Source organism: Equus quagga, chromosome 4, assembly GCF_021613505.1.
Source record: "Equus quagga isolate Etosha38 chromosome 4, UCLA_HA_Equagga_1.0, whole genome shotgun sequence".
NCBI classification, from domain to species: Eukaryota; Metazoa; Chordata; class Mammalia; order Perissodactyla; family Equidae; genus Equus; species Equus quagga.
Genome location: NC_060270.1, coordinates 96,659,283 through 96,674,792, shown reverse-complemented (window position 1 = coordinate 96,674,792; position 15,510 = coordinate 96,659,283). Strand labels below are relative to the sequence as shown.

The window sequence follows — 15,510 nt, the reverse complement described above, 5'->3', positions numbered from 1 at the left end:
TTCAATTGTATTCTTTTACTCTTTTTACTGCACTGCCTAAGACATCACTCCATGGAGAACCGGATGCAATTGTGCCAGCAATTTAGAGTTTTACTTCATCAAAAAGGTTTAAGAATGCAAATGTCAAAATTATTAAGTACTATTACTTTTCTGCAATCAGCTTTACCTAAAAATCCTGCTGATTTTGAGGTACACTGTTGAAGACATTGTCTTAAATACATTCCATATGAATTTTTGTAGTCAATTTTGCAAATTAAATCTTCCATATCAGATTTAAAAACTGATCTCAGAAGCTAAAATATGTACATGGAATATTTTTTCAACAATTTTTCTCAACACAATTGGAATATACACACCAGAAAACGTTGCCTTGCTTCCACCCAGAAAAATGAAGATTTTAAGGCCACAGTCAAAGATTGTTTCGCTTTTTTAAAAAAACTCTAGTGAAATAATCAGTGCTCTTATTTGTACTTTTAAAAACTTAATTGTACTTTGACCTTACCACAAGCAGATATATTTGTAGATGTCAATTTTAAAAGTGCTTGCTGGCTGAAAAGAATTGTTGACTTCAAAGATCGAGTGGACTCGTATGCACAGGCTTATGTTCACATTGGAGTTACTTCTGTAGGAAAAGATTTTAGGGGGAAATGAAAAGCCTAAATTATCAAAGAAACAATTCTTTGATAAACTATTCCCTTTTAATAAAGGCATTAGTATAATCTAAATACTTACATAGAAAATACCAAAAAAGTTAAAAACATAAGAGATAAGTGACATTTTGGTTTAGGAAGTAGGATAATATTTAGTCTATGAATGTGTGCGAAAATTGCCATCTTCTTATTGGCCATTTTCATGGGAAATGTAATATCACATTTCTTGCTGAGTTTGTATAAGTTGTTATCCAAATGAGAGTGCTGAATTGTTGTGGTGGTGGTGGCGGTTGTTATGTTTTATTACTTACAGAGGGAGGCTACAGGACAAAGCCACACACAAGCCTAGTTATTCTAGACGGGCTGTAGACAGAATTTGATGACATCATCCATGGTGTCTGCCAAGTTGTCCTTTGTGAAAATGCATGTGAGAAGTTAACTCTTCTAAAAATTTTCCTTTTTTATACAAAATCATGCTTGCAAGATTAATCCACATTGTTATATGTAATCTGGTTCCTTTATTTTCATTGTTTTATAGGATTCAGTTGTATATACTTTACAACAATTTATTTTTCCCTTCTACCGTTGAAGGCCATTTGGGTCTTTTTTTAATGCTACTGTGAATATTCTGTTACATGTATCCTGGTGTGGATGTGTCCGGATTTCTCTAGTGTATACACAGAAGAGTGGAAATGTTGACTCTAGATCTAGAGATTTTTGACTTTAATACATAAGGCCATATTTTCCTATGAGTTTTTCTGTATAAAAATAAAAGAAATAATTGTTCCTCATATCACTTTGCCTGCAAAAGTCAGCCCAAAGTCTCAGCCCAATTAAAACACAATGCAAGACATTTTAAGTTACATATTTCCTGTTTAATTTTTCTGTCTTTTTAGGTTGGCCATACTCTTATGTTTGATCTTTTAAAATAATTTTATTTAAATTTCTTTTAAAATAATTTTATTTAAATTTTACAATTTTATTGTATTTAAAAAGCTATCTCAGATTCTTCGTAAATGATCTAAACAGCAGAAAAAAAAGAGTAAAATAGAAAATGGATAAATATACAAGTAAACAGAAGAGGTACATATTTATAATTGATGTTAGGAAGGAAAAATATTAATTTAAGGACAAATAGGAAATTACCTCTCCTAATTACTGCTATTTTCTCACTGAATATCATGGGTAAGATCTGACTCAGAGGTATACATCTTTTCTTCAGCTTATTTTAGAAATCTTGAAAAGTTTTTAGGATTAAATAAAAATGTAATTGGTGAGCCACCTGGAAGTTTACATGTGGAGTCCTGCACATTTGATATTTTTTAAAGATGCAGAAATCAGCAGCGGACATATTCCAGCAACTGACCCAGAATTTGGGGAATTTGTATATCTGTTCAGATTGCTAAATTCTATTTAGAATTGATATTGTCTCCATCACAGACAGAAAAATGTCCTTCATATGATCCTGATCTCCTGGTATTAATACCTTTATGTAATCCCCACCCTTGAGTGTAGGCAGAAACTTGCTTGCTTAAACGTCACGGATATGGCAAAGGTGATAGGATTTAGATAATGACATGTAACTGAGACATAAAAAGTGTAGCACCTGTCTCTCTCTCCATTGCTGGTTTTGAAGACGCAGCTGCTATGAATCCTATAGCCACAAGGAAAGGAATATTTCTTACTTATCTTGATCATATTACTTCTGAGTAGTACTATAGTTACTGTTATAGTAGGTCATTATAATACATAACTTAATTATTCAGAGATAAGCATGCCCATATATTTCTCACCCAAGGATGGAAGATCAAAAGAGTCAGTTTAATTAGACTTTATCAGAAAAATAGAACGCAGCAGAAAATTCAAATATTGAATATTCTATGTTAGCATCTATCATTGTGTTGTACATGAAGGGAATGCAGATTAAGGCAGAGTAAAATGGGCTTGTATCTAAATCCTTCTGCAGGAGTTTGGGATGGTAATTGCACACCCACTACTATCTAGGGAATGTGTTTCCTTGTACCATAGTTCTGGAAGAGAATCTGATGTAATTCAATACCGAATATGTCCTCACTGGCATAGGACTAACTTCTGTTTGGAAGATGACTATGGAAAAGAAAATGGTTCTACCGTTTGAGAAATAAGATATCTTCTGTTTACTGCAAAGAATTGTTGACAAACAATCAAGACACAGCTTGAAGCAAACTGTTGGGACCATCTAGATTGTTTACATGGAGGCCTGGTGCAGACTAGAGTCACTGAGTTTTCTCCATTGTAATTAGTTTCTTCCTCTAGACTCAATTGAAATTATTCTATGACCTGAGCGTCTCATTTATAGATAAATACAAAAGTAGTCCTCCTAATAAGTTAAAAAATCATCTCAGCTTTTTATCTGTTTTCCGTATCCTCTTAGCACTTGCATATTTATTTTGAAACACTTATACATGTGAGTGAAAGCATCTAAAACAATAATTGTAGCCTCTTTCTTCCCTCTCAAACCAAGAACATAATTTTCACATTTCAAAATTTCTGGGAATAGGTATAAATATACGTACACCAAAATATATTAGATCATTTCTTATTTTGAAACCGTGATCCAATAATTTTAATGCATTGAATAGGCATGAATTCTCACACTAATTAAAGCAAATACTGGGCTTAGTGATCTAGCAGTTTAGATTTTTTTTAAAAACTGCTTTGAGACGGAGTTTGGCTGACTGGTTTCTTCTTATTGTCAGACTTCTCAGTTGTTCCCCTTTTGATTTTTGCCAAGTCAGCTGCCAGTAAACATACGAGTAAGTCCAGAAATGAATTCCTTCCAAGAGACCCTCTAAATTGAGAAATTTTTCTGAAAGAAAATTGAAAATAAACCTGTTAATAAGGTCCAAAATGCCTGCCATGTTTATTTAATTTCTCACTAGGTATAAATTAAACTAGAGTTCCATGGAGGTTGACATATGTCTAACCCAACCAACCAACTCAGAAAATACACTGTATCTGTGTCCATCATTCCAGATTGATTAGAGTTGTCAATTCAGTTCAATGTCTATTGACATTCCAAATGATCTGTATGATATTGGGGACACCAAGATATATACCATTGATTGGCTGTGCTTTTATTTCTCTTTCCATAGATGTGGGAAATTGGCTATAAATTAGAATTGTAAAGGAGCAACTCTGATTTGTATCTCATCAAAGCTGGCACAGTTCCAGGGATGTAAAGTATGTCACTTATATATCAGTCCACATGTGGTCTACAGTGATGGGTCACAATGCTGAACACCTAGCTTGAAGGCAAGGGTCAATGTTTGAATATTTATTTCTTAGAGTGATGTCTGACAATAATCAAGTCTTTATTCCTATGCAAGTAATTCTTGAAAAAAGACATTTTATTACATACATTTTAAATTTTAGTGATTTAATCAGTGAATCTTTAGTTATTATACTTCAAATAACGGAAAGTCTATAAATTCTTTCAGATGACTCCATGTGCCAACACTGGGTATTTCTTTTTTTCAAATTCTATCTTGGATTAGAGACGAATAGGAGTTATTCCTCTGAAACGTGGACCTGATACAAACTCACCTCTTAATTAGCAAGTGACTCATTATCAAAATGGTTTTTTTTAAATCTTTGCTTCGTCACAGTTTACATTTCACCATCTTTCTTTAAATAAACTTAATGCTTTTGAACGTAACAAGAGAAGGAAAGAGGAAATAAACTTTCAAATAACACTTTCCTTTGGGGAACAGTTCAGGTAATTTGGAGTGTTTGATTGCAGAGGTAGAGGCAAGAGACGTTGTGAAAGTCTCATGAAATCTAAAAAGATGCGAAATTATTGGTTGTTCTTCGGGGAATTGTTGGCTTTCTCCTTTTCAGATAAGGGTACCACATAAAATGATTTCTTTTTTTTTCTTATCTGCCAGGAGTGAAATATCACATTCAGTTATAGCATCTATATTAACTTTTGCAGTTAGAATATATGTTTTGCTTTTTTTCTCATCTCTCTTGTGTACTCCATTTTATTCATATTCTCCTATAAGATTTTTTAAGCCTCATAAATTCTTTTTCTGATGGATGAGAGCTATAAGTAAAGTTCAATGAAAGATATATCATTTCCAATGAAATGAAAATGGTGGAGTTTCATTTATCCCTAGTGTATGTTGTAAGAGTGAACTTTCTAAAATACGTGTCTAATCCCACTATCCCTTTAAAATCTTTAGAAGTTGACTTCAACATAAAAATCCAATTATTTTCTGTGGGTTATAATATCCTTTATGAATGGGCCTCTACTTACCTTTCCATTTATCTCCCATATTAATCAACTTCTCACAGCCGATGTTCTGGTCTTTCTGAACTACTTATATTTGTAAAACATAATATGCTTTCCAAACTTCATGAATCTTACACTGCTTTCTTTACTTCTCCTTCTTGTCATTACCTACGTAATTTCTTCAAATCTTTGAAAACACAATTCCAGTATCCTTTACCCAAAATAGTTGTCAAGATCTTCCCCTCTTTTTCAATCCCACCCCAATCCCATATCAGCTATGAGTTGGATCACCTTCTTCCTTGGTGCGCCCAGAGTATCTTGTGCAGTTATGTTTCAAAATATTTCAAAACACCATATTTTAATTAGCGATCATCTCTAATAAGTTTGGAGCTCCTTTCCCATTATTATCTTCTATAATTCAAGTGTATATAACACATACAACATAGTAGGTACACAAAATCGACAAAACAAGTGATTATTGATTTGAAGCTTTTAAATTGATGAGTCTCGGTGGACATCTCAACATTGTAGTTAATTTCAAACTGGAAATGAACACCCGGGAAGTTCATGTTAATGGACAACAGGTGGTACAGATTCTACATATGGTGCAAATTGATTCCATCATTCTCAAGTAAGGGCTCCCCCATACAAAAGGCATGTTTGACAGTTTGGAACGTATCAGTGGGGGGAAAGAAACCAAATAAAATGTATAACCAGTGACTAAAAAATAACTTACTGGTTCAGAATAGATTATTGGTGTGAATAATCATCATTCACAGATTGTGCTCTATTCTAACTGTAATCAACATTTTAATTCTCATCTAGAGTGGAAACTACTCTCTTCAAGACTAAATGTAATGCATACTTCCCAAAGCAATGTTTTTCCTCCAAAAAGAAAAAACCTGGTCATCAATAATTAGTTTGTGCATTAATAAGCCTAAAGTTTATGATTAATCCTTACTTTCTGTAAGAAACTGTATGTTTCTGTCATCATAGTGATCTCAGTTTACCAAATATCTTCCAATTAATATCTTCTTTATATTTGAATATCAACTGTGTAGGTCAGCCAAGACGGAAAGTGGCTGCATTAAACATGAGTGTTATATTAGTCAAAAAAGTATGAGCAAATATCTGACCAGGTTTTATTTCACAGTTTGTCACAGAAAAGTTGTGGATAATGTGAAATATGAATCTCAAAATGTAATGTAATTTCATGCTATAAATTTTATGTATAGGGAAAGTGAGAGGCAGTGAATTCAAACCTATACAGGGTTACAAAAATATGTCTATAATATAATTAATTGTCTTATTCTGTGCACAATTTTTCCTTTAATAAAAAATTGCTTTATGAAACTAAGAAGTCACTTAGGCAGTGAAGAAGGGTGGGAGATCAAAGTTGATAATAAAAAATAATCATTTATTTAGGAACTTTTAATAAGAAAGGAAACCACAAATCTCACAGACTTCACATTCTTATGACAATGGCATACTGGGAGAGGTTCATTTACAAAAGTAACCCTGCATCTACGTGACATTTTCTGATTCACCCTTCTCATTCAGTCAGTCACTGAATCTTAAACTTTGATCAAAGTGCCAGCTCCCACGAGTCTGCCCAAACTCTCTGCATACAGTTCATTGATCATTTGCTTAAAATACAATAGAATTGATTTCTAAAATTAGTTCTAAGTCACAAGCTTTCATACATCTTAAGTGTTCATGTGGCAGAGTAATATTTTTCTGCCAACAAATACTGACACCAGTTTTTAGGTGGCTCTACTGAAACTTAAATCCACCTTTGCTATTGTTTTAAGACCAAGGAGTGGAATGGCTAACCAAGAAAAAGTGGATTTGACGTACAAGCTTAGATTCAGAACACTGAAGTTAGGGATGTTATTTTCAATCTATTTCATGAAAAACTGTTTCATTTTGTTTTATTTTGTTTTGTTTGTTTTTTTCTTCTCTGTGAAGCACTGTAAAATAAAACCTGGCCAGACATTTGCTCACAAACTATGACAAAAATAGATTCCTAAGAGAATAATTAAATAATGTCTTGTTAAATATGTTTCTTTTTGGGGAAGGATGTCGTTAATGAAAATGAAAATAAATACCTGTCCTGATTTTCAAATCTACACAAAAATATACTTAGATTTGGAGACACAAATATTTTGTTCAAATTATATTCTTTTTATATAAAACAGGACAAGTAAGAAAGGTTAGTGAGGTAGTCAGGATAATGGTCCCCAAAGTGCACATCCTAATTTCTGCAATCTATGAATATGTTACTTTACTTGGCAAAAGGGATTGGCATATGTGAGTAAATTAAGGACCTTGAGATGGGGAGATTAATTTTGATTATCTAGGTGGGTTGAATGTCATCACAATGCTCCTTTAAAGTGGAAGAGGAAGATAGAAGAATCAGAACAAGATGCTACTCTGGAAGAAAGACACAGAGGGATTCAACTTTGCTGGCTTTGATGATGGAAGGTGGGGGTGACAAGCCAAAGAATGTGGGTGGCCTCTGGGAAACTGGAAAGATCAAAGAAACAAATTCTCTTCTAGTGCCTCTAGAAAGAAACCCAGCCCTTGTGACATACTTATTTCAACCTAGTGAGACTCAAGTTGGACTTCGATCTACAGATTGTAAGATAATAAATTTGTGGTAATTTGTTATAATAGTGACAGAAAACTAATACACTCAAGCCTGCCTTTCTTCTCAAACTGAAGAAACACTGAAAAAATAGTAGAGGCATTTTAAAGGGACAGCAGGGGAAAGAGGTAGGGAAAAAGCACCCTTTCCTTTGCTCTAATCAACTCAACTTGTTGATTGACCCTTTCACACCCTGGCAGAAAACTGGTTTATTTTTGGATGAAGTGTCACTGACTAATTGCCCTGAGGAACTCGAGGCTGGGTTTGGAAGCATTTAATTGTTTTTCCAAATTGTTTTTTTCCTTTTGTGATGTTAAAGAGATGCAATCACCAACCACCTTGAATCAGACCAAGCCTCACCACAAGAGCTACGCCTATGACTTTTGCCTTATTTTTAATGCTAAGATCTCTCCAGGAGGAGTTTAGGCCTTATTATCCTCAGTGTATGATGCAGTGTAGGTGGAAGCATGTTTTCCAAATGAGTCTGTGCAAGCGAATACCCACTTCTCCCTTTTGAATATTCATTCCCCTTCTGAAATAAAAGGTCCCTGCTTCCCCTTGTTGGGGGACGCCATGACTTTGGAAAGGATTCCACATGGTCTTCTATTTGCTGCAAATACACTCTACTTTGGGAGACAACTACTTCTGGTGGAGAGTCTGATTTGACTCGCCAGGAGGGAACCCACTTTGGTTCTGGTAACAAGGGTAAGATCTTATTTAGAATGCAGGGCCCTATAAATATAAATAAGCAAAGGAAAAACAAGATAATTATCAATTCTAGTGGGAAAAGCTGTAAAGGATGAGAAAATGATCAAAAAAATATGGGCTCAATTGTGATAGCACTTAATGAAAACATTAATAATTAATCTAATTAAAAATATGATATAACAATACTGGAAATTTAGAGTAGGGTGGATATGGTGGAGTATAGTGGGTAGCAAGAATTGAAATAGAGCTAAATATTCATTTACCACAGTTGAAAAGCAAATAGATAATGCCTGCAAATGGAAAATCAAGAAGGAGCAGTCACTATAAGAAAGGTTAGGGATTTGCATGTAAATAACAATAGAAGAGCTCAGACAGAGGGCAGGCAATACTCCTGTTAGTGAATTTAATTAAAAACCCACTAAACAGCCTCTCGGAAAATCCATTTTTTCAAGTGTAAAATGAGGATAATCTATTTTCCATCTACTATGCAGGGTTGTTGTGAAGATTCACATAACATGTGCAAGTCACCATGCAAGTGATTGACATGCGGTGCTGGGGAAGGATAAGCAGGAGTTATGGATGCGATTCTTAGTAAGCAATGAGGAGATAATGGGTCCTACCACATTTATTGTCTCCAGCAGCCATTGAGCATACACAGCCCAAATATTCTGAAACAGCCATGATTTCAAGACAACATTTTAGGTAAAAAAAAAATCAGAATTTGGAAAAAAAGTTCTACTGAATGTTGAGGACCATCTTCTTTGAACTCCACTGGGCCAGAAGCTGCAGAAACTTGGCTTTTTGAATTAATTCTGTGAGGTGCCAGGGAGCTGAGTACATTACATATTTATTTGACTGAACATGCATACATGATTCGCCAAAAATTAGGAACACATTTTTTCCCTTGAAACACTGTAATGAAAAGTAATTGAACACTTATAAAAAGGTGATTTGATATTTAAAACAAATTAGGAAAACTATGTATTTGTCTGCCTTACCTACTGTGGCTTTTGAAACATAGATTCAGCAAAGCGTAAGGTGGTCATGAAGCTTCCTCGAAGAAATGCAAGTCTCAAGTAATCTGCATGATTAAATTCAGGTTCCATATTGCTGAAGCATCTCACCAATAAGGAGCTAAAGAAAAAGTAACCCCAAGGAACAACTTGTGATGGATTGAATCATTGTCTTTTAGGATTTAGGAGTCTTATGATAAACAAACTGAATTAAGATATGCAATTAACTGTTAGAAAGTGGAAAAATGATGAGCACACTGTAAAAATTAAACCCATTCACGTTTTGAAAGTTTAATATAGACTTTATAAAATTGAACTTGCAGTATTCAATACATAAATTTATACTTTTGTAACCTAAATGACTTTGTACATTTAAATAATTATAAATTGCATGCTAGACAATGCAATTAGTTTGATGGTAATTTGAATATGTACAATGTAAATCAAGCACAAATTCTGAAGTAGGGCTCACAGATGTGCTGTGTAGTCAAGCTGAACTGTCTTCAATAGTATAGAATGGTAGAAATTTTTCACGATGCAAATAGAATGTAAACCACCTTTTGCATAATCTCACTCTTCCTCCAGTAGAAATAATCCATTGTGGCTCCATCCTGTCTAGACAAAGAGGCTCTTGAGTATTCAGACAACTAAATACTTTTCATAGTATTTAAAGCCATATATGGAAGAATTTAAAGCAGCAGCAGAATTTTTCAGAAATAATAAATGATAAAATATTCTTATTTTTAATTTGTATGTATTTACAAAAGTGTCTTTGCATATTGCTGAGAATGAATATTTAAACTGACTATAAGCATTATCAAAATAATTGTATCTCTTTTATTTACAGCATTTTGATAAATAAACTGAAATATTTTACCGTGACAGGAGCCATACCATGAAAATCCCATAAAAAGAGACTAGTTTCCAGTTGTTAAGTAGACTCATTCAGTTCAATAGACACATTATGTTTTGCTTTCCAATAGTCACCACATTGGTGAGTTGAAAATTATCTTAGCTTAAGTTGACTTTTACTTTTTTTGATTTAAGCTCTTACAACTCCCTGAAATGGAAATACCAGAGGTTTATTTTGTATTCAGTCAATAAAATGCATAACTTTTCACTCCTGAGAAAACATGTCATGTGCAGATTGAACTAATGTTACATGAAATCACTCTGATAAGAAGTCCTCTGAGCTGAAATATGTGAAATTGAGATGATTTAGCTTGGAACGATCAGTGTCCAAAAAATCAGCAAAAGGAGAAGAAAAAGCAATTCTTTATTTTTATCCAAATATATCAGACTTCATAATTTAATTAGTTTCAACAAAAACGTAGAGTCACCATATAATGTATCATCCAAACCAGGACATTCTAAGAGTGAAAGAGAGTGCTATTAATGATTACACAGGTACAACAGGTATAAACTGGAACTCTCCCGGATAACCTGGGACCTATGATCAACTTAGTAATATGTGTTAAACTGCAATTAGATGCAGAAGTCATACTTTTCCCATACATTTGTGGAAAAGATAAAGGAACAGCATGTGGAAAAGGTAAAAGAAAAATTAATTTTGCTAACAGTCGTTCTTTCTGATCATCCACGTCTCTATTCAAATATCATCCCCTCCCTAAGCCAATCATCTCTTCTAAAATAATCAATTCTTATTCCACCCTGTCATTTTCCATCTTGTTATCCATTTTCCTTACCTTAACTGATATTCTGACTATCTGAAATCATCTCACTTGTTTTATATCTGCCTCCACAGTGTCCCGTCCCCATTCTCCTACCGATATGCAGTGTTCAAATGGGCAGTGACCTCTGATTTAGTCATGTCCAATCCCCAGGAGCTAAAAATGTCTAGGACATAAAAGGCATGCAAAAATTTTGTTGAATGAATGAATGAATGAATGAATGAATATATTTGGAGAGTTTGTTTTTGGTCTTATCTTCTCCTTGGTACCAAAGACAAATTAAAATGACTCTCCAAATTAAATTATGGCTCTACTTAGTTTTAAGTGGTTGGACTAAATGATCTATGCAGTTTCTTCCACTGATAATAAATATAGCGTGTACCCATGACCTCATTCCGCCTCTGCTACTATTTCATTTCCTACACCCAGCAAGTAAGAAAGTTTGGAGATCAGGGGGTAGGGCAACCAGGTCGATTCACAGTGGATGGATGCTCAAGGTTGATCATTTTGCCGGCAACAATTCCCTGGTATATGTTTGCACCTACAGAATTTGGTTGATACAGAGGTAGCCAGAAGGTATTGTTGTAGTTAATGATAGAATTGTTGATGTAATAATTTTCCATTAAGAAAATCATCACAGGATTGCTAAAAAACTGGGAAATGATGAGAGCTCAAATCAGCCACTAAGAATTTACATATTAATGAGCAATAGATTAATTCTGGACAGACTTAGATTGCAATGCCCAAATAAGTTTTATAGGAAAATCCATGATATTTTGATAAGAAGCACTTGTAAATTTTCATAAAAATCTCTGCATTCCAAATCTTTATTTTGCAGTTGTTCTACTGAGCAATAGTTTTGATTCCTACTAAAGAGTAATAAATATCAAACTTTGGGGTTAGAAAAATATACTGCTAAAATTATTTTGGTAGGCCAGGGATCCAAGACAACAATAACATCAACGTTTACTAAACAAACAAACAAAAAACCACATGGGTAAAATAGCTTCAATTCATCTAATTTTAAATTCTCTCAGATATATACAAAACATTCTTCCTGAACTGAATGACAGGCATGGGATGAGAGAGGTTCCCCAGGTGAGGAAAAAAGTCTTTCCTGTTACAACAAATGCCACTAACAAGAGAACAGCAATAAAAAAGAGGCTCATTTAGACATACATATTTTAAGCACAAATATTTATCATCTGTTTCATTGTATTGTTGCGTTTCCTCAGGGATCAATTATTGGTTTGTAAAATGACAGAAGTTCCAGAAAAAGAGTGAAAGTGTTACCAATTGACTCAGTTTTAAACAGGGACCATTAATTATGTAATTTCACGCAATTCTGATATATTCAATATAACTTGGCTACTGACTAGTACAATGATCCAGCATTTGTTCAGAGCTCATATTTGGATTAGATCATATACAAAACAGATTTCCAGCCTTTAGTCCAGCAAAGGACCAATTCTCAAATTAATCAATGTTTATTCTCCCCCAGTACTAGCAACTTTTAAAAATCATAAGAAAATTTCAGCGTATTGGTAGATTGTAAAATTTACAAGTTAAATAGATAATGGTTATATTTTTGAAGGGCCATAATTAGCACAGATTTGTGTGACTCCCTCATATAAAGTACAATTGAAAACCTCCCAGGACCTTAAACAGCAAAAAACATTAAATCAGATTTTTAAAATGACAAATAATTTAAGGCTAAAATATTTGGTATTAATAATTAATGCCAGAAGCCTTCCTAACCTAATAAAGTAAACATGCACAAGAACTACAACTTTGAACAAAACATCACAATTTTATCAGATATATATATGTATATATATATATACACACACATATATATATATACATATATATATAGTTTTATCACCCTGAAAGCTATCCACTCATGTTTGGCTTAATATATATGTTAGAAATGTGGAGAGTACCACCCTTTTAAATATATATATATATATATATATATATTTGTTTTTTTCCAGAATATACAATATAAATATACCATATATAAATCATGCCATAAAACTAAATGCAAAATTTGCACATTATTGCATGCTTGATGTGATAATACATGCCCATTAATAAGAACTTCCTTATGATGTCCTCCCTTCACAATTTTTGCTTTCTGCACAGTAGCAATACTTGGGAAGGAAAGGTTCTCAAATATGCAAATATGACTGGGGGAGAAATGTACCTCTCAGATTCTTTCGAGAGGATTACCTCATTTGCCAAATATTGGACTATTACTAAACCAAACAGTAAATAATGCCTAAAGAGGTGTTTCGTTATGTGAATCGATCGGAGTTCATTTTTCTTAATTTGGCTGGAAGATTCCCTTCCATCCTGGCCGCTCCTCCAGCCATCTTTTGAAGCTTTGGTGGCAAATCAGCCACGGACTGACTCATAGGATCAGACAACATCTTGGTGGTTTTAGATACCAGTTTTTCTTCTGAGTTGCCAGGAACTGAACTTATTCGTTGAAGTTTCATGGGCAAATCTCCCAAGCTGTAGGCTTTTTCTGAAGTTGTAGAACTCATCCTCAAGAGTTTTTTGGGAAAGTCTTCTCTTCCAGTAATTTTCTGCAGCTTAGATGGGAGTTTTGTACTAATGTCATCTAGTCCATCTAAGCAATCCACAGAATTATGTCTTTCTTTACTGTTAGTTATGGCTGGTGCTATTAAAGGGGATGACATAAGAAGCATTTCCTCCTGTTCTTTCACACTGTAAGGTGGGGTGGGGACTTCAAATGTTGCATGGAACTGGGAGTAATCAACTTTAAAGAATCCTTCTTCTAATGAAATTACAGGGAAAAAACGATGACCCCAAAGAACTTCATCTTCAGTGTACGATGTTCGAGCTTGACAAGTCATCCCTAGAAGCAAAAAGAAAATCCTTGAAAAATCATGCCTAGCAGAAGCACACGTAAAGCTGGTTTGACCTGAGGAATTCATTTTACTTTCTTATTTAATCTTGACTGTTTCTCTGAGTAAACTGAATAACACAATATGTTAAAAGTTTTAACACCTTACTAGCTTTGATACATATACTTTCCTCCAGTGCAAACCACAGAGCACTTTTCCTGATCATGTTTGGAGGCTAATATATCACAGCATAATTAATTGTTTATTATTCATAAACCAAAAGGAAAAATGGCATAGAATGATTTCAGAACATATGTCTCTATAAGGAGACATGCGGAGAAATCGTATAATCCTTTTCCATCATTCAAGAAGCAATGTGATGTATGAAACAAACTTGACTTTGAATCCAAACTTTACTACCATGTAAACTTAAGAAAGATACTTAACTGAGTATCACTTTCCTCTTCTGTAGAGTCAAGCACGGAACACCAAACCTGTTTCACAGGACTGCTGTGCTCATAAAATAAAACAACATGGACAGAAATGTACAATGTGTATATAATGTTTAAAAATAGTTGGCTCTTAGAAATGAGAGCAAAGATAACTATCCCAAGGTTTTGCTAAATGAGTAAAAGTAGAATATATTTCTATGTCGGATAATGGAAAGTCATTGTGGTAGTTCCATTCTTCTGGACTCTTATGGCCAGAATGAACTTTTGCTTAAGTTTTAGAAATCCATATACTAAAATCAGTAATCCGGGCCAATGTTTGTTTCAAGTTCTGTTTCTGCTATAGGAATCTCTGAAACTGGATGTTGGATATCAGGTGTAAAATTTGCTATTTATATACTAATGTTGCTTAGTTATCATTCACCTCCTGCCACTGTGATTTACTCAACTGTGCTCTCCTCATAAATCATATATTTAGACTGAGTTACTATTAAATCAGTCAACCTCTGAATATTCATTGTGCGAAGACTGGAAGTACATGAATAAATTAAAACCAGATGTCAAATTTCAGTTTTATATTAGTCAAAAAGTACAATTTTCTGTAAGTTGCAAAATTCAGTACTTTCCTCTACCTTTTCTTCTTTCATTACAATTCTCCCTCTGTCACTTTATAAATAATTTCTATTCTGTTCAAGCCCAGAATAGTTTGGATAAAGGGATATTCTATCTTTTTCCCCCAGACTAGTAATCATACATACAACACTTAAAATTAGGAGAAAATGAATAATTAAAAAGCTTTATTGAAGATAAATTAGATCCTTCATTGAATTCTTCCAAAATCTTGCCTCATAGATATTATAGTTATATATCACCAGAGAATCAGACGTTATCACTTATATACCATCTTTTTCCAGACAGTTTTTAAAGAAACTTACATAAAACATAAATGCCTACCACATCTCAGGCATTGTGTTAGGGACTTTCTCCACAGTACTTTTTTTTTTTTTTGATTTTATTTTTTTCCTTTTTGTCCCCAAAGCCCCCCAGTACATAGTTGTATATTCTTCGTTGTGGGTCCATCTAGTTGTGGCATGTGGGATGCTGCTTCAGTGTGGTTTGATGAGCAGTGCCATGTCCACGCCCAGTATTTGAACCAACGAAACACTGGGCCGCCTGCAGCGGAGCGCGCGAACTTAACCAGTCGGC

General features: G+C 34.0%; 1 protein-coding gene across 1 annotated transcript in view; it reads right to left on the bottom strand.

The window, feature by feature from the left end:
• Positions 1–10,465: 10,465 nt before the first annotated feature.
• Positions 10,466–15,510, bottom strand: part of KCNJ3 (potassium inwardly rectifying channel subfamily J member 3) — a 144,516-nt gene continuing 139,471 nt past the window's right edge. Inside the window, exon 3 of the mRNA XM_046657902.1 lies at positions 10,466–13,866. Coding sequence (XP_046513858.1) covers positions 13,280–13,866 — 587 coding nt within the window. The 3' untranslated portion in view covers positions 10,466–13,279. The remainder of the gene's footprint in view (positions 13,867–15,510) is intronic.